Source organism: Gobio gobio (genome assembly GCF_949357685.1).
Source record: "Gobio gobio genome assembly, chromosome: 9".
NCBI lineage: Eukaryota > Metazoa > Chordata > Actinopteri > Cypriniformes > Gobionidae > Gobio > Gobio gobio.
This window is the reverse complement of record NC_137115.1, coordinates 32,904,685-32,924,840: the sequence shown is the minus strand read 5'-3', so window position 1 is coordinate 32,924,840 and position 20,156 is coordinate 32,904,685. Positions and strand designations below refer to the sequence as shown.

Genomic DNA, 20,156 nt, shown 5'->3' with positions numbered 1-20,156 from the left:
CGATAGCGTCTTCTCGCGAGAGTTCATGTCCGACGCGACGCTTCTCACGCTTTTCCCACTGTCAAGATGGAGGCGAGCATGGTGTCGCATGTTGTGGCAGATACTGGCGCTTTTATTAAAAGGGCTCCTCTGCACGTGAGTTATTGGTGATGACGTTGGCTTATTTTTTAACTGTTTTAATACTGCTATCCAGAAATGTCAGTTTTAATGACCGTGCCTCAGGATAAATGAGGAAAGTGCAGTAAGTGTAAGTTTACTAGAATTAGAATAAACAATTGACGCATTGTATGTAGGCACGATTGTGGTGTATTTGATTATTATTCGAAATTATACAAAACTGCGCATGTTTTTCCACAGTGTTGCATAGTAGTAACGTAACAGTAGTGTATTTTAAAATATTTTGAGTACAATTTACCATGACGCATCAATTAATTCAACCATACTGCACCATGGAGAATGCTGACAAAGCTGACAGCTCCCAGTTGGACAACTAATATAAAGTTTATAAGAGCCGTTTAAGTGTATTCTTATAATATATTTATACATTACTTGTGTGTGCGTGTATTATGCATAACGTACCAGACCCAACATAAAACCATTCATTATATCTGTTACATGTTTGTTTGTGTTCTACTTTGCTTTAGGAAATTGGAAGTAACATTTATACCGTGAAGGATGTTGTTGATGAAATTCGGGATAAACCAACTAAAAGGAGCTTGGCTTTTTTGCCATACAAGCTCAATTTCAAAGAACCATTTCCAGAGTACATAAGATTTGGTAATAACAATTGTTACTATTATTGATGCATCTAATTTAAAAGTCTTTATTTGGGTGCTGGAAGTGTGTTATAGGTGGTGATGATTTATGCATATTATTTTTTACTTCCTATATCACAGTGACCGAATTTGCTAAAAAGACAGGAGACTATCCCAGTCTTTCAGCAACGGACATCAAGGTCTTGGCTCTGACTTATCAACTGGAAACTGAGCATGTAGGAACTGACCATTTGAAGAAAGAACCTGAGAAAAAGGTACTGATGTTTAATCCAAATTTTAATTCACATTGATTCACACTTGTTCTGGTTTAAGACACCATGTTTTGTTTGTTTCAGGTCCAAATATGCAGTACACAAAGACATCCAGAGACTCCTGTTGGCATTGCTGGTTTCCATTTGCCATCAAAAGTAATTACTTGCAAATACAATCTATATATGAATAATGTTATTGAAAGGAATATCCTAGGCTTATTCCATTTTGATAGAGATACAGGGTCATGAAACCTTTAAACATGTTTTTGAGATGTTAATAGATATGTACAGGATGTACATCAATGAACAACTATAGCACTCATTGTGTTTATTAATGGAAAATTGGTTAATTTTGAATTTTTTTTGGAGATATTTTGTTCTTCTGGTTTAACGTCATGAAAAGTGAGGTATATTAGTGGTATATCATTCAGGTATATCATTCAGAGTGGTGATTGGCTGCTGTGGCTTGAGAGTACACGTCTACGTCATCAGTTTCTGAGCTTTTCTCCCCATTTTTGAGAATTAACTATTTTAATCCAATCACTTCGCTGTATAATGCATGAGATCACATTTAAGTGTAGAATTCAAATGTCACGAATGACCATTTCAGCGCTGTTCGTTCACCTCTGCTCTGCTTGTTCAGCTTTGCGTTGTTGTCCATTAGTCACATGTCGTAAGTTTGTTTCCTCAGTATAGTAATACAAAAGTGTTGTTTGCACTACCAGTTTGACTACCAACACATGCAAAATATTACTATTACAGTATGTAATATGCAGCAACACGCTTGAGTGCGTTTTATGCACAGAACGCGTGGATCACAGTTCATATCCTGACTGGAGCAAGCATGTTTCAAGTTTTTATGAACATTTTTCATATACTGTAGTGCTCCAAACACGAACCAGCACCGTGTATGCACACATATTTCATTGTATGTCTTCTTCAAATGAAATATATGTGCAAATAAGGACACCGATACAGCAGTACGTCTGATCGTGAACGCGATGACACAATTAATTATTTTGATACATAGAAGTCAATGATGTAAACCCAAAATGTTAAGATGAATGGACAAAAAATAACTGCCTTTAGTCTGTCTGTGTAAATCTGGTGTGTCATTAGTTCAGTGATTTGTAGTGCTTGTAAACATAATGAAAATATTATTGGACCTTCCTCATTTTTCATATACCGTAGACCAATAACTTTGCAAAGTTATAATGCTGATTTGTTGATATTTCTAAGAATAATTTATCAAAATATTTAATTTGTTAATGATAGCTGTCTCTTATGATGAGATTTTTGTGAGTTTGTTTTCATGGGGTTATTTATTTTTTAAATAGGTTGCCGTTGCCCCCAACTCTACTCATATTTGAATATTAATTTGTCTTTAATGAGTGTGGTGCAGGTCTGTGTTTTATTGGTTGTTGTTCTCACCTTCTACACTCCCATTTTTCCACAGCTTTCCATGCCCTTTTCTTGAGTGTTTTTCAAATCTGAGGTGTGAATGACCAGTGATAAAACGACACGGTAACACTTTACAATAAGGTTCATTAGTTAACATGAACTAATAATGAACTGCACTTAGAAAGCATTTATTTATCTTTGTTAATGTTAATTTCATAATTTACTAATACTTTATTAAAATCTTGTTAACATTAGTTAATGCACTGTGAACTAACATGAACAAACCATGAACAGCTGTATTTTTATTAGCTAATGTTAACAAAGATTAACAAATACAGTAACAAATGTATTGCTCATGGTTAGTTATTAATAGATTAACTAATGTTAAAGGGGTAGTTCACCCAAACATGAAAATTCTGTCATCATTTACTCACCCTCAAGTTGTTCCAAACCTGTATGAGTCTTTGTTCTGCTGCCTGAACACAAAAGAAGATATTTTGAAGAATGTTTGTAACAAAGCAGAGAGAGCAACCATTGACTACAATAGTATGTTGTAGTCAATATACTATATTAGTATATAGTATATATATACTATATTGACTACATAGTATATGTAGTATGCCCCCCCCCCACCACTATGGTAGTCAATAGTTGCTCTATCTGCTTGGTTACAAACATTCTTCAAAATATATTCCTTTATGTTCAGCAGAACAAAGAAACTCATACAGGTTTGGAACAACTTGAGGGTGAGTAAATGATGACAGAATTTTCATTTTTGGGTGAACTATCACTTTAACTAATGAAACCTTATTGTAAAGTGTTACCAATGACACTTTAAGGAAAAAAGCAAACCGGTGAAATAACTCACTGGTTGACAATGTGTATTGATAATGCAGATCTACCTAAACTTGAGGGTAAACTATTAAGATGCTTCTTTTTTCTTTTTCTTTAAAAAAGTCAAGTAAACCAGGAACAGTTGTCCAAAGTCCACCTACAACGAATGAGCAACGAGACTCTGATTCACAATTCAACAGCTTTCATTTTTGGAGAAATCCTCTGCCCAGCATTGAGGCTGATCTTCTGGAAATGCTGGTGAGGAAACAGACATCATCTAAACTGCTGCCGCAGTCACTTTAGACAAAATTAGATATTTTAAACTTTACGTATTTTCTTTCTTCTCCGTAGGCGGCTGACGCCATTACAGTTACAAACAAACTAGAGTCTGTTGATCTGTCCGCTGACAGCCGCGCAGCTGAATCTGAAGAACATGAGGAAGAAGGAGAACAAAGCAGTGAGGGTGGTGATGATGAGGAGGAGGAGGATGAAGAAGACGAGAATGGTGGCGGTTGGATTACTCCCAGCAACATAAAGCGAGTCCAGATGGATGCTGGTAACTGGGGACCCACAGCAGATGTCAAAGTGGGCTGTGTGACCACTGACTTTGCCATGCAGGTACTTGTGGTCATTCATTAGACGTATTGAAAATAATCAATTAGAATGCATTTTTATATTATTACATTTTCCCAAGTATTGACTTTGTTTACCTCATCAGAAAAAAGCTAAGAAAGTTATTAGATTATGAAAACAAGCATTCTTCACAATAAGGCTCCAATTGTTAACATTAATATAGTTGGACATTAACTAACGATGAAAACACTTCTGTAGCATTTATTAATCTTAGTTTCAACATTTCAACATTTACATATTATTAATCAACTTGTATCTATTAATATTATTTATATTGAATTATTTATAATATTATTTACCTGAGCTAACATGAACTAACAATGAACAGTTGTATTTTTTAAGTAATGTTAACAGATTAATAAATACTGTAACAATGCATTACTCTTAGTTAATGTTATTTAAAGCATTAACTTGCGTTAACTGATGGGACCTTATTGTAAAGGCATTATTGTAAGTATTCATAGTTTTCAGTCATGTGACTGTTGCGGAGCCTTGGAAGGCATAAACTTAGTTGCACCAATAAGGATTCAATTAAGCAAAGTTTAACGCTAATCTAGGATTTGTTGATATGGGTTTTATTTTAAATCGAGTTGTTGCACCACTTCATTTTAAACTCAGATTAATTACACCGTAAAACCGTAAAAAAAATTAAAGCGCTGATCAAGCAGCAGACGGAGGGTGAACTGACGATAGGCTAAAGAATCCTTATTTGTGCAACCCACCCTTAAAGCTACACTGTGTGATATTTTCCCCCATCTAGTGGTGAAAAGGTATATGACCATCCAGTGAATTTTAGTTTCTGTTCCTCTCAATTCCGATTTCGTTTTAACTCCTACGGTGGCCGATTTAGACCAAGATTAACATGAATTCCAGCTCGACCTCGTCCACATTCGACACGGTGCCTGTGGGATATTCTGTGCGCAGTGGGACCGTTGGAACTCAACTGGACTAATTATTCGGCTAGAAAGAACTGCAGCTAATCCAGAGTGAACTTTGATGATAGTAATGTTTATTCAGTCATCCAATTGCAAGGCATAAACAGGTTTGCGTGGATATGTACATAAATGTGGTTTCTGTGAGAGAACAAATAAGGATGGTAAATATACATACACAGTTAAGAACTGTATAACTACCGGTATACTTATAAGTTACATTTGTATAATGTAACCGTAAACCAGAGCTTATTGTACCATTTATAGGCGCTAAATGCAGCTGCATTAAAAGGAGCGGAGCTGCCGCTGCTGCTGCTAACAAGCGGTGTCGGATTACAAAAGTGTGCGCGCCGCTTTAACGTTAGCACTGCAGTGCGCTCTGTATAACAATTGTTAATATGCCGATCAGACCTGATGCATATTTCCATCAACATACATTACAAGCAAATATTTTCTATAAACGAATAAACATTGTTGATAACAAAATAGGTGAGCATTATGCTATTGTATGTTGACACAAAAATACTTCTGAGGTGACATCAACTGAATTACGTGATGACACACTCTGAAACACATCTACAATGACAATAACTATTACTTACGGAGTTATTAACGCACAGAAATACCACACAAGGAAAAACAGACTTTTGAGGAATAAACAAGCCAGGAAAACTCCATATAACTCTGTTACTGGAGCTGCTGAGATGAAAACTCTCTGCACATGCACCAGACAAGTCTGAACAAGTTGACGCGCATATGCGCGAGGCAGAGAATTTTGTACAGTGCCATCAAGTGTTAAAACCGGTTAAAACGCCAAAGGCGAAGCTTGAATTTACGGGTATGTCCCTCTTTGGCTAATGTACTTTCAAGATGGAGGGGCAACATGGCGACCACCGTTAGATCCCATTACCTTATGTATTTTCAATGGCATATTATAAACTTACGAGAATACTTTATTACTTGAAAGAAGTAAATATACATTAATGAGCACATATATTTTTGAAAGAAGTAAGTGTTTTTAGCTTAGAATAGACTAAAAAAGTTACACAGTGTAGCTTTAAAGTACCGTAATGTAATAAACCAGTGATATCAAAATATCAAATTCAGTTTACACCTTTTTGATGATGCATACTATATACAGGCGAGAAGATGAGCCAAGAATATGAACACGCGTTTTCTTTTATAATGGGTTTTGATGGGAAAAATACACTTAACGAGAAACCTTGTTGCATTAATATTGTGTTCATCTGCTTTCCTGTACAAAGTATGCAACATCAATAAGGTGTATATTGAATTTGGTATTTTAATATCATTGTCTTACTGCATTAATACTGATTACAAACCTGGTAAAAATGCCTGGCGGGCAATGGAGGAAAGCCTTGTTTTTCCCTCCAGGTGGGCGTTCCTATAAGTGTGTGACGTCACGTGAAAATTATGAATTATAAGTGACTGATGATTAATCATGCACATACTTTAAAGGGTACATAACACACAGTTTCCGCCAATCTCATGTTAATCTTGAGTACCCATAGAGGGGTATTGCATTAGGGATGCTCATTTCGGTTCATTTTCCTGACCGACAACAGCTGCTCATTATCCGATTATTAACCGTTAACTGAAAAGATTATAATATTGAATTGGCATTAAATAAATATTAAATTTAATCTGTGACCCGTTAAAAAGACACTTTTTTTCACGGGTGTATTTTACCGTGCAAACATCAGATTACAGAACAGATCAACAACAGAACATGGATTCACACTATCACATTTTCACACACCTGCAGCGTTTCTGACAACAGAGAAAAACAGAATAAAATATTAATAAAAAGCATAAAATAAATAGGCCTACACTAAATATTTTTCACTTAAATAATTAACGAATTATGATGACAAAACCAAAACACACTGAATCCGTTTGAAGCTTTGAAGAACCGGAATGGTTTTTCTTGTTTATGCTTTCGTCTGGCTCTGCAGCGCGAGCCTCCGCTGACTGCCTTGTCTGCTTGGGGACGTGTTTACTCGACGTGCTCGTCGTTGTGCTATTTGTTCTATAAACCATCAGGAAACAGAGACGAGAAGAATAGGGATGCACCGATATGAACATTTTGGCCGATACCGATAACCGATAATTCTTAATATTTGAAAGCCGATAACTGATATATTGGCCGATAAATCTAAATACAAATTTTAATAAACTCTGAGAGCCTGATTACAAAAACAAAAGGCTCACCATTAAAAGCCATGTCCCAAACACTTCAACATAAATCAAACCTATACACTACAGTAGCCTATTTGAACCAGTGTGAGATTCCTTACCTTTTCAAATTAATTTTACACTCCTATGGCCAATTTTTTTTTTTAACACTTTACAATAAGGTTTAATTTTTGTTAGTATTAGTTAACCAACAATGAATGAACAATACTTCAACAGGATTTATTAATTTTAGTTCATGTTAATCTCAACATATTCAGACCCAAAGTTGTGTCTTTTAACATTAGGTATGAACTGTGAATGGACTGTTACAAAACACAAACATTTTATTACTAAAAGAAACCAAGGTTATTGCTCTCTGTTTGTTCATGATAGTTAATGCATTAATAAAATGAGACCTTATTTGTAAAATGTTACCAAAAATGATATTGTCTAAAAAATAAAAATAATATACCTAAATAATGCAAACAAGTAATTGAACAGCATTACTTAGGCTGCATAATAAAGAATCAGAATGCAAGTGCATGAAATAACCTCCGCACAGACGATAAAGAAATGGTTTTAATCAAACCATATTGTTGATGGAAATGATACGAGAACAATAAAAGTGCTAATTATAAAAAATAATGCTTCTGTGTTTTTGAAAAAAAAAAAGTTTAATATTACAGTAATAGTAAACATCTGTAATATTAGTCTAGTCTATTAGGAATAATGTTGCTGTTTGAGAGCGCGCTGAAGCTGGAGAGAATGAACGAACAACCATAAACTGAAGCGCTTAGAAGTTTAATTAACAACTAAACGCATCATATATGAGAACAATCAGATATTTATACAAAATAAATATAATATTACAACTTATATTAGCACAAAATCACGCATAGGTGAAGGGTTATAACTCCTGTGGATGCTCTTCCCCTGTTTGAGAGCGTGCTGAAACTTAAGATGATCACCGGTACAGTGAAGCACTGCGGGTTATTGACTTAACGAAACACATCCTATATGACTTTAATCAGATGTTTATACTACAAAAACGTAATATTACGACTTACATATGCTTAAAATGACGCGAATGCACAAGCGAACTTGACTGTGCTGGTCAGAATGCGTTGTTGACGCTTCCCACAACAGCGCGCTGAAAAACAACTAAACCCAGAGAATTCACTACGTTTTATAACAGAAATATTCTCATTACAGTGTTATGTATAGGACAGTCCCAGTAGTTATTAATGCTGTGCATTTCTGTTTGAAATGCGCGCGCAGGTACAATGAAGTGCTTTACTGCATTGTTAATTAACTCAACCAAACGTATCCTATATGGGATTATATACACAAAATAATAAATATAATATTACAACTTACAATGGCACAAAAGGCTGTGAATGCACAAGCAAACTTGACTGTGCTCGTCATGAAGGTGTAACTCCGTGGGCGCGCGCTGAAGCTAAAGACCGGTACAATGAAGTGCTTTACTGCATCGTTTATTAACTCAACCAAACGCATCCTATATGATATTACATACACAGAATAATAATAAATATAATATTACAACTAACAATGGCACAAAAGGCTGTGAATGCACAAGCGAACTTGACTGTGCTCGTCATGAAGGTGTAACTCCGTGGGCGCGCTCTTCCCTCAACAAACGCGCTGAAACACAACGCTCTTTTACAGCCTATTCTATTCTCATTATCATTTTATGTAGATTATAGAAGACTTGCGCTGCACATGTTGCACATAACTGTATTTTCCTTTTCGAAGTGATTCCAAACATATTTAGAGCAATTCAAACCCATCATGGTGGACAGTGCGTCCGTCTCAGCTGAAGGAAATAATACATTATCTATCGGCTTGACTATATCGGTCAAATTTTCTTATTGGACCGATAACGATAACATCAAAAATAATCATTTATCGGCCGATAACGATATGTTGCCGATATATCGTGCATCCCTAGAGAAGAACATGCGTGACAATGTTAACTTTAGTAAACTTTATCAAAACCACCCTACAAAAAGCCTTAAACAAGGCTTCAGATGGTACTGATGCCCCTGGAATACAGAGATAAGGGGAAGCGCCTTTCATTTGCTTTCCACCAGTCTAGAGCTTGTACTACTGCTGTAAGTCGAAATGGTCCCACAGAGTAGGCCTACTTTTTTCCATTGCTTCATTTTGCGAAATATGTCTGTGTAGACACGTGTGGTTGCACGTGTCGATGCGACCCGTGAGTTAACAAATAAGGCTTTTTTTTTTTTAACCATGCAGCGCAAAAAACAACAACTTTTAAACTAGGGCTGGGCGATATATCGCATGACATTGTTAGGCGCATCTCGTCAGTAAAGCCGGTTCCTTGATTAGTAGTAAATCGCCATCACCTGCTTTCAGATAGAGCGGCATTTACTACACAGAGCCGTAGTTCACTGACAAGCTGAGCCATATCGCATTAAGTATCGCAGGCGATACGTCCGTGATAATTAAGGCGATATGGCTCAGCTTGTCAGTGAACTACGGCTCTGTGTAGTAAATGCCGCTCTATCTGAAAGCAGGTGATGGCGATTTACTACTAATCAAGGAACCGGCTTTACTGACGAGATGCGCCTAACAATGTCATGCGATATATCGCCCAGCCCTATTTTAAACCGTTTAACTGATAGTATTAATCGGTCAAAATTCTTACTTTTGGTTAACGGCTAACGGTCAATATGAGCATCCCTATATTGCATCCTTCATATCTCTGAAGAGTCATTCGTTTTATCAGATTAATAAAAGACCGATACACTGTACCGATTAATCCCGAAAACAGCCGAGCTCGTGGAGGCTTGCATTGGGTGGCGCCAAAGAGTCGAACACACACACAATACATCATGGCATTATCCCTGGATAACTTTTGATTCACTATACGTTTGTGTTGTTAACATTTTATGCATTTGCGCGCCGATTGCCAACAAAACACAGACAGACCGTTATATGCAGTAACTAAACGTGCGTTAATGCCATGAAGTTACTGTAATTGAGATTTAAACTTGTAAAAAGTGTTCACTTCCTCACAGAGCTTGTATTTACAGCTTGAGAGCTCCTACTTGTACCATCTGACCTCTGCAGATTAATTTAGGCATTGATAGGGTTGCCATAGAAACACATAATTCCCATGTGAACAGCTCTGAATAGAATGTCAAGTGTTGTCAACTCAAGCCATATGGTAATTACGACAGGGCGTGAATGCAGCCCAATTATAAATTATGCATAATTACATGCAACTAACCCTATACCAAACCTTAATCTTAACCCTATAGTAAGTACAAATAGTTAATTGATATATCTTAGTTAAATGCATAATTACACTGTTATACGGGCACCTTAAAATAAAGTGAAACTATAGAAATTTGTTCAATCTATTTTATACAAGTTTATAATTGTCTATTATTTTGTCTCAAAAAATAAATCTTGTTTTCCTGACAGAATGTTCTGATTCAGATTGGACTGCATGTGCTGTCTGTTAATGGCATGCTCATTAAAAACACCAGGAATTTCATCCTGCGCTGTCATGCCTGCTTCAAGTGAGTGATGGATTCACCTTGGAAAATTTTGTAGCAGCAATAATTACACATATTTATAATATGTGATGTGTGACATGAATGCTGTAATTGAATAATAATAAAAAAAATGTGTTTCCAATTTTTTTAGGACAACAACAAACATAACCAAATCTTTCTGTCCAAATTGTGGGCACGACACCTTGAAGAAGATTGCCGTCACCGTGAATGAGGACGCCACCATGCAGATGCATTTTTCCAGGAATCCCAAAGTGCTGAATCCAAAGGGGAAGAGAGTGAGTAATGTTTTGGATGTTTTGACAGTAAATTTAAAGGGTTAGTTCACCCAAAAATGAAAATTCTGTCATTAATTACTTACCCTCATGTCGTTCGACACCCGTAAGACCTCCGTTCATCTTCGGAACAGAAATGAAGATATTTGAGTTGAAATTTGATGGCTCTGAAAGGCCTCCATTGGCACAATGGCACTTTACACTCTCAAGACCCTTAAAAGGTACTAAAGACGTCGTTACAAAGTCCATCTCACTACAGTGGTTCAAAAATAACTTTATGAATCGGCGAGAATAGTTTTTGTGCGCAAAAAAACCCTAAATAACGACTTATATAGCTTATGAAGCTTCGAAGCGTTATGAATCAGTGAGTCGAATCATGATTCGGATCGTGTGTCAAACTGCCAAACTGCGGAAATTTTGCGATCCAAACTGCTGATTCAACTCAGTGATTCATAACGCTTTGAAGCTTCATGATGCCTTGTTTTGAAATCGTCATCACTATATAAGTCGTTATTTAGGGTTTTTTTGCGCACAAAAACTATTCTCGCCGATTCATAGTTATTTTAGAACCACTGTAGTGAGATGGACTTTGTAACGACGTCTTTAGTACCTTTTAATGGTCTTGAGAGTGTAAAGTGCATTGTGCCAATGGAGGCCTTTCAGAGCCATCAGATTTCAACTAAAATATCTTTATTTGTGTTCCGAAGATTAACGGAGGTCTTACGGGTGTCGAACGACATGAGGGTAAGTAATTAATGACAGAATTTTCATTTTTGGGTGAACTAACCCTTTAATGTTTGAGCGAAATGCATAAGAAAGCTTTTCTTTCATTTGAAAATTCTATTTCATTAGTAGTGTCATATAAGTTAATGTTAGTGACATGTACTTATGGTTTGTCTCTTCTCCGGTCCTCTGCAGTACTCTTTGCCTTTGCCACAAGGAGGAAAACACGGCAGCAACCCGCACCTGGTGGAAGATCAGCGTTTCCCCCAGCAGAGGTTGTCTAAAAAAGCTCGTCAAAAGACTGACGTGATGGACCAAGATTACCTGGCCGGTAGCTCCCCGTTCTCTGAGCACGATATCTACAGCAGGTCAGCCGGTTTACACCTGCGGGACACCCAGACCGGAGGAGGAAGAAAACGGACAAATCCGAACGCAGCACGCAAAAAATTTGTTAAGAAGTGATTATTTTCTTACACTACCTGCAGAATCCAGACTGAAAGCCTGAAACATTGAATTCAGAAAAATTAATTAAAATGTTTTATATTGATTTATCTGAATCATCGGTTTCATCTTTCCTTAACCTTAAGTTTTACTGTTACAGAATATTTTCCATATTCTACCTTCAAACCACTTGAAATTGTGGGTAAAACTTTACAATAAGGTTTCATTTGTTAACATGAACTAGCAATACTTCTATTGCATTTATTAATCTTAGTCACTAGTAATTTCAACATTTACAAACAGATTCGAAGTTGTATATGTTCATATTACTTAATGCACTCTGAACTAATATGAACAAGTCAATTCTTATTAATGTTAACAAAGATTAATAAATACTTAATAAAATATATTGATGATCGTTAGTTCCTGTTAGCTAATGGATTGAGACCTTATTGTAATGTTACCAAATTGGGATATGGAAATCTTATTTTTGTGCTGATTTACCTGACTGATCTTGATGCAATATTCTTTGAAAAGACAAACAGCAATTCAATGCAAACTGCTGTTTCATAGTCTTTACATCTGGTTTTGTGGGGGGAAAAGAACACATTTGCTTTGTTCAAATGAATATCAAAATATCACAAACGGCTGAATATATATATATATATTTACATTTTAATAAAACTTTTCCCTCTAAAACACCTTCGAAAATATGAGTAAACAAAAAACATACAACAGAGGTAAATCAAGTTAATTACAGAAGACCCAAAATGTTTTTGAACACTTAAGTTAAACGTAATGTTGCATCTGTAGGCAAATAGTGCACAAGCTTTTCACAGAAGTGTTGTTTTTTTCTTCTTTTTTTGTGCGATGATGTTGAACCCACTAATTACGCATGGTTTTTCAAAGTCTCAAATGATCAATTTGCACGTGTGTCTTAGCAGAAAAAAACACAGGTTTAGGTCATCAAGAATATGTTCCACTAACCACAAATAAACAGAAATTTACACCATTTATTTTGTCTTCATTTTGAACAATATATAATGTCAAGGGATTTGTGAAATGTGTAGCTTAAAGTGCTTGTGCTATCTTTTTTTTTTTAATCAAAGCAAGTGGCATTTAACTTAAGTGTCAAAAATACTTTTTGGGACCACTGTAAGTCAAAAACATGTGCTCCAATTGACATTTTACCACAATTTAAATATTACCCATATTTAATTACATAATATATTACATTATTACCGTCACCAAAATAAAGTTGCCAATTAAAATTGCAAACCAGACCCTGGTATAAGTATGTATAGGACACCTAAAAACATTAATCACATACTGTACAGCAGGGGTGTTCAAACATGCTCCTGCATAGTTTAGCTCCAACCTTAATTAACCACACCTGAACCAGCTAATCAAGATCTTCAGACACACTAGAAACTTCCAGGCAAGTGTGTTAGAGCTCAACTCTGCTGGACATTGGCCCTCCAGGAGCAGGATTGGACACCCCCGCTATACAGCAATTGTTGCTTTTTATTTTGACAACATCTCCTCAACATTACTATCTGTTGTGGACAAATCATCTAGTAAGTCCTGTACATCAAAGGTCATTTCAGGCTCTGGCGTCGGGTCGTTTTGCTCTGTAGTGATCGCTTCAGCAGAAATGTTCTCTGTTTGAGAAAGATGAGGATCAGATGCTGACACAGCCTTTTCTTGTTCAGAAAAGACAGTCTTTTCTTCTTGAGGAGTTAGGGGTTTGACTGCAGTCGAGGGATCTGATTCGGCGGTCATCAGGCTGCTCAGATCAGTGCAGAGATCCAGGACAGCGGTCACAGGCTCCTTCTGGGGCAGGACAAACTCCAGCGGCTCCAGAACCATGTTCACATTGATGCAGCCTAGACTGCCATACTTATACACCTGGGTTGGAGGGACGCCTACAAAACAAATACAAAATACATTTTGAGGCAACATGATTTATTTTTGTAATGGGAGAAATTTTGGCTGGTGCTTGATTTTATCCGGTGAATATTTACCTAGTATGAGTGAAAGCTGAGCTGGAGGAAAGAGAACTTGTAGACATCGGTTCAAGAAAGGCACCATGTCCTCAGCAAATGCACTGCAGAACTGAACGAATAACTCCCGTTCACGGCTACTGAAGGCAGATTCCTCGGCTCGATGGAAAACCAGGATCAGCTTGGTCACCTGATAAACGAATAACGCTGTTAAGATCGGATTTACGTCAAAACGGGAGAATAGTTGTACAAGGAATCCAAGAAAAAATATTTTTCCTTTTGTTGTTGTCATTTCCTTTCATTTGAATTTAGTCAATCTACACTACTGTTTTAGGTCATTAAGATTTGACAAAAAAAACTAAACAATTAACAATCTTATTCAGTAAAGATGCACTTAATCGTGCAGTAAAATCAAAAGTGACAGTAAAGACAATCATAAAGGAAAATTGTTGAATTAAATTTTTTTTTAAATATATATAAATATATTTAAATATTTAAACTGTTTTCAACATTGATAATAGTAAGAAATGTTTCTTGAGCATCAAATCAGCATATTAGAATGATTTCTGGAGGATCACGTGACAATGACGACGAGTAATGATGCTGAAAATTCAGCTTTACATCACAGGAATAAATTACATTTTAAAATATAAATTTGTATTAACTTTAAATAGAAAACAGCCATTTTAAATTGTAATAGCATTTCACAATATGACGGTTTACACTATTTTTGATCAAATAAAATCAGCCTTGGTGAGCATAAGAGACTTATATTTAAAGGGTTAGTTCACCCAAAAATGTTTTTTACCCATTAAAGGGTTACTTCAGCGATTTAGCATTAAGCTTTGTATCAGTAGAAACCTGGTAGTATATTCAAATGATTGTACTTTCCCCCTTCATATCCCCCTGAGACGAGAGAATTATGCATTTTATTCATTAAAAATATTTTTTGGCCAGAGGCTAGAGACTACAGGGGCTAGTTCCACATGTTTTCAACCCGCCCACAGGGGTGGGATCTCCCTCACAGAATGTAAATGCGTATGGACGTTCAGCTCGGATATTCATAACGGAGCGGTGTGGAGCAAAGTGAGTGTTTCAACTTTTCAATGAATTACTATGAAAGTTTAGCTTCCATAGGCATGATCTGAAAACGCGCCAGACTGGACACGCGCCGAGAATGACTGCCACGCTTACCTCAGCTCTTTGCTCTCGTGATGAATTAAATCTGACACCTGCTGCGTCTGTGACGTGACTTTCGTTTGGCTCACTCACACTTTATTGAAAAGACACAATTCTGTTTTTAATTGTAGTGTCTATTCTCTAACTGAACAAAATGATTGTATTAGTATTAAAATCAAAACGACGGTGGGGGTGGTGTCATGATGGACAAGTGGCTTTGGGAGTGGACTCGTTGGGCAGCGAAGCAAGGCATTCTGGGAGTTGTTGTCTTTCATCCACGAGACAAAAATACATTTTCTGTCTTTTCTCAGTCTAGAAGGCACCAAATTCAAAAATAATTTCACATTTCTACTACATAAATGACCCAGTCTAAATACACATTCATCTTCCCAGCACTGAAGTACCCCTTTAATTACTCACCCTCATGTCGTTCCAAACCTGTAAGACCTTCGTTCATGTTCGGAATGCAAATTAAGATATTTTTTATGAAATCCGAGAGGTTTCTGAACCACCCATAGGCAGCAACGTCATTGCAACTTTCAAGGCCCAGAAAGGTAATAAAGACCATTAAAATAGCCAAACTTAATGTTATGAAGCGATGAGAATATGTCTACGTCAGAAGGCCAGCTCACCATTGGCTGACGCCATTCACGTGAGCACAACATTGCATATGCGTGTGATGCTGATGCAGTAGTTGGCCAATAAAGAGCCGCCGTTCTGATGTAGAACCCGGAAGCATTGCACGGTGTATACTACGTGAACAGCGTCAGAAAGAAAAGAAATTGTAGAATAAAGTTGTTCTTTTTGTTTGTTTTTTGCATACAGATTGGCTTCATCATTCTGTCTCCTCTCCACCAATCAGCTGGTGTGTGGTGGGCGTTCTGGCGCAATATGGCTGCCGTCGCATCATCCAGGTGGATGCTGCACATTGGTGGTGGTTGAGGAGATCCCCCCTTCTATATGTAAAGCGCTTTGAGTGCCTAGAAAAGCGCTATATAAATGTAACAAATTATACAAAAAGTATTCTCGTCGCATGGACTATTTACTACCTTTCTGGGCCTTGAAAGTTGCAAATGTCTATGGAGAAACCTTAAAGGTCCCGTTCTTCGTGTTTTTTTGAAGCTTTGATTGTGTTTACAGTGTGCAATATAACATGTGTTCATGTTTCGCGTGTAAAAAAACACAGTATTTTTCACACTATTTACTTATCTGTATACCGCTGTTTCCACTGTCCTAAAAACGGCTGGTGATTTCCTTGTTCTATAAAGTCCCTCCTTCAGAAACACGTAATGAGTTCTGATTGTGCAAGCGGTTCCTGTGCTGTGATTCGACCACAGCTTAGCGCACGTGAAAGCGGTTCCTGTGTTGTAATTTGACAGCAGCTTAGCGCACGTTGGAAAGGTCACGCCGGAGAGATGTATGCGTTCAAAAATCTCTACAGCGTCCCTGGGAAAGCCAAACAAAGGTGATTTGACTCCTGGATGAAAATAACAGCGTCTCGATGACATGGCGATAAACACACTCAACGCAACAGTTCCTTTTCTCCACGCGACCGTCTGCTTCTCCACGTGGGACAGCAACAAGACCGCGCCCCCTTTTTCGCGTTTCTTTGTGGGCGGAGGTTAGTCTGTTCTACTGTTCTACTGACGTAATTAAAGAAGGAAGTACCAGGATGTAGTCCAAGCCAGCCGTTCGCTGTAGGCTTTGAAAGGGAACTTCTGTTAAATAAAATATCTCGCTTGGCATTGAACTTTGAGCTTTATAATTTTACAGGTATTATTTATGCTCTAACAGCAACATTACACACTAACTAAAGTTTGAACAATGGAATCGCGAAGAAGGGGACCTTTAAGAAAGTCTATGGAAGGGTCAGAAACCTCTCGGATTAAATACAAAATATATTACATTTGTGTTCCGAAGATGAACGAAGGTCTTACAGGTTTGGAACGACAAAAATGTCATTTTTGGGTGAACTAACCCTTTAAAAATATTACTGTATCATAATAATTAACATCCTTCATTTCCCTGTGTACCTTGATAAGGGCTTCCTCAACGCTTCTGCTAACTTCCTGTGCGAGTCCAATAGGGCAGCACAGTCTCAAGTCATTAAAGGCTGTCAGGACATTATTGAGGAAGCAGGCTAGAGGTGGGAAGTCCAGCAAGGCCATAGGGGGCTGCAGTGTGCCCGGCTGGGTGCTCGGAACCGCTGGCGGAATGGTGCTTCCAAGTATCGATGGGTAAGAAATCAGCGTGTACAAGTTCATATCCTCTTGGAACTTGTCCACTGCTTCCTGAATAGCTTTCCGGAATGTGTCCATGGCAACCTGCTGAAATATGGGAGCGAGTTGGCCACGGAAATCTGCACCGACCCGGCTAAAGGAAAGGCCGAAGTACATGCACTGACCAAGCAGAGAATCCAAGCGGCTTCCCACACCGCGCTGGAGGTCCCGATCTAGGGTCTCCAAAAACTGCGCCGCCTGCTGCACCACCCAGCCGTGAAAGATGGCGCTCTCATTCAAAGCCTGACCTCCGGGCGGCAGCAACGGATCCTCGTCGGAGAAGATGGCGCGATACTGTGTGATGATATCGAAAAGATGCACGCGGCAGGTTTCGATGGTCTTTGTAATGTGGAAGTATGGGTCTTCATCTGGGATTGCGGTGATAATGGATCGCAGCCAACTCCCACGGGCTTGCAGGAATTTGACGCGCAGCTCGGCTTCGGTAAAAACATCCATTCTGCGCAAGTAGCCGATCACACGCAGGCAAACCGGGAGCTGTGAATTGCTGCGCAGCTGTTGAAGAAGTTGGTTCAGCATGAGTTGAGCTGACAATCGAACCTCGTGCACAATTCCCTAAAAGAAGACAAACAAGAATATTATTTAAAGGGTTAGTTCACCTACACATTAAAATTATCAAAGTAATCCATACGGCTTCAGGTCTTAATAAAGACCTTCTGAAGAGAAGCAATGCGTATTTGTAAGAAAAAATATCCATATTTATAACTTTATAAACTATAATCACTGGCTTCCGGTAACGGCTGCATGGAAGTCGAGTTCTGGCAGAACAGTGACCTCTGACCCGATGCATGATGTTGAAATAGCATAAGCTTAGGTGAGAGTAGATGCGTCTCGTGGTTCAAACAAATAGGGCTGGGCAACAAACTCAAGCTCTTCTTCTCTTATATAGAAATTCTCCAACATTTCTCTTTAAAACGTCTCGTTTAAGACTACCAATTCGGCACCAGTGTTTTGTTTTGAGCTATGATTCCACGTTCGTCAATATGTCACGTGCCGTGTCAGATGTCACTCTTCGGCATCTTATCTGCGTTTCTTTTTTTCTCTCTCAACAATGCAATTTCGACCTGGTGCGACTTGCTTTCCAGAAAATATGGTAACAGTGAAGAACAAAGAATCGTCTTCAATGACTGGTGCAGTACAGTATCATTTGTACCTGAATGACAGGAAGTGATGAATGTTTTTTCTCCAGTCTCTTCACATAAGCGGCCAGCTCCAGCGCCTCCTCGTAGTATCCGTTACGAACGCAGGTGTCCATCAGCTGAGGGATCTCCAGAATCTCCAAGATCTCAGTGTGTCGATTCAGTGTCAGGCTGTTCATACGCCTGCTGACGCTGATCTCCTCAGCCTCCTTAATAAAACCTCTGCAAATAAATGAGAGACAACAGAAACCAGTTACAGAAAGCATTTCTATTTTATAGTACACTCTAATGCGTTTGCCTGTGTAATGTTGCATTGCATTTTTTTTCTCGTAGGACTAATATAAAAATTAAATGTATAACTTTATATAAATATTTACATTTATATAATGCTTAACATGCACGTAAACTACCGTTCAAAAGATATTTTATACATTAAGGATACATTGATTTGATCAAAATTGCACTGTTCTTTTGAACTTTCTATTCATCAAAGAATCATGGGGGTTTCGTTTCAACAAATATATTAAGCAGAACAACAGATTTCAACATTGATGATAAGAAATGTTTCATGTGACTCATGTGAAGACGAGTAATGACGCTGAAAATTTGCCATCACAGAAATAAATTACATTTCAAAATATAAATGCATATCAAATAGAAAACAGCTATTTTAAATTGTAATATGTCACAATATTACTGTTTCTACTGTATTTTTGATCAAATGCTGTCTTGGTGAGAATAAGTGAATTCTTTCAAAACATTTAAACAAAATAGATCAAGTATGGATATGTTTTGTGGCTATTTGAAAGTACATTATGATCTTTCAAGTAAGTTTAAATGTATGTTTGTTAAATAATGAATTAATAAATAAATATAAATGATCACAGTTACCAGATCTTTCTATTCAATGGAATCAAACTCATCCCTCCGCAATGTACATTAACTACTTTTCTGTTAAACGTTACAAACAGATAGATAGATAGATAGATAGATAGATAGATAGATAGATAGATAGATAGATAGATAGATAGACAGACAGACAGACAGACAGACTGTCAAACAAATCTGTCTCTCTGTCTGTCATTCATCCCTCCATTATTTCCTGTCAGTGAGAGTGAAGCACAGACCTGCATCTCTCAGTAAAGCTGGGCAGTTTGTGGACGAGTTTAGAGAGACAGTTCTCCACTGTGCTGAAGTCAGTGTAGATGTGCTGTGTGCAGTCCGCGGTCCTGATGAACGTCTTGTAGTTGGTGAAGGCCAGCTCTCGGGTCTGCTGCAGGATCTGAGCCCGCTCTTCCGACAGACGCTCCGGTTCCCGGTTTAACTCATCCACACCGCACGAGCACAACTGCGACAGATACGCCGCGAAGTCCGGATTGTCTCTCCAGTTCTCAGGGAAGCTGTCTTTAAAGATTGAGACCAGGATACTCTCATCCTCCACGTCTACGGTAGCCATGATTGATCGGAAGTGTTGGTTCAGAATTCAACAACAAACTTTATTTAAAAGGCG

At 37.8% G+C, this 20,156-nt stretch overlaps 2 protein-coding genes across 3 annotated transcripts; one reads left to right on the top strand and one right to left on the bottom strand.

Annotated features, from left to right (window-relative positions):
- Nucleotides 1-41: 41 nt before the first annotated feature.
- nob1 (NIN1 (RPN12) binding protein 1 homolog) lies at nt 42-14,312 on the top strand. 2 transcript variants are annotated; one of them, XM_079825882.1, is made up of 10 exons: nt 42-135; nt 645-777; nt 897-1,030; nt 1,112-1,183; nt 3,386-3,520; nt 3,614-3,880; nt 10,498-10,595; nt 10,723-10,867; nt 11,783-12,045; nt 13,741-14,312. In XM_079825882.1, exons 1-10 carry the CDS (start codon nt 67-69, stop codon nt 13,769-13,771), a joined length of 1,347 nt encoding a protein of 448 aa, XP_079682008.1. In that variant the 5' UTR covers nt 42-66; the 3' UTR covers nt 13,772-14,312. The 2 variants fall into 2 exon arrangements, with proteins under 2 accessions (XP_079682008.1, XP_079682009.1); XM_079825883.1 differs by lacking the exon at nt 13,741-14,312 and having other exon boundaries at nt 11,783-13,040.
- Nucleotides 12,687-20,137, bottom strand: cog8 (component of oligomeric golgi complex 8). Its single transcript, XM_079825881.1, has 5 exons — nt 19,774-20,137; nt 18,661-18,868; nt 17,244-18,062; nt 14,053-14,221; nt 12,687-13,953 (listed from the first exon to the last, which is right to left on the bottom strand). Exons 1-5 carry the CDS (start codon nt 20,100-20,102, stop codon nt 13,553-13,555), a joined length of 1,926 nt encoding a protein of 641 aa, XP_079682007.1. The 5' UTR covers nt 20,103-20,137; the 3' UTR covers nt 12,687-13,552.
- Between the last annotated feature and the right edge of the window lie 19 nt (nt 20,138-20,156).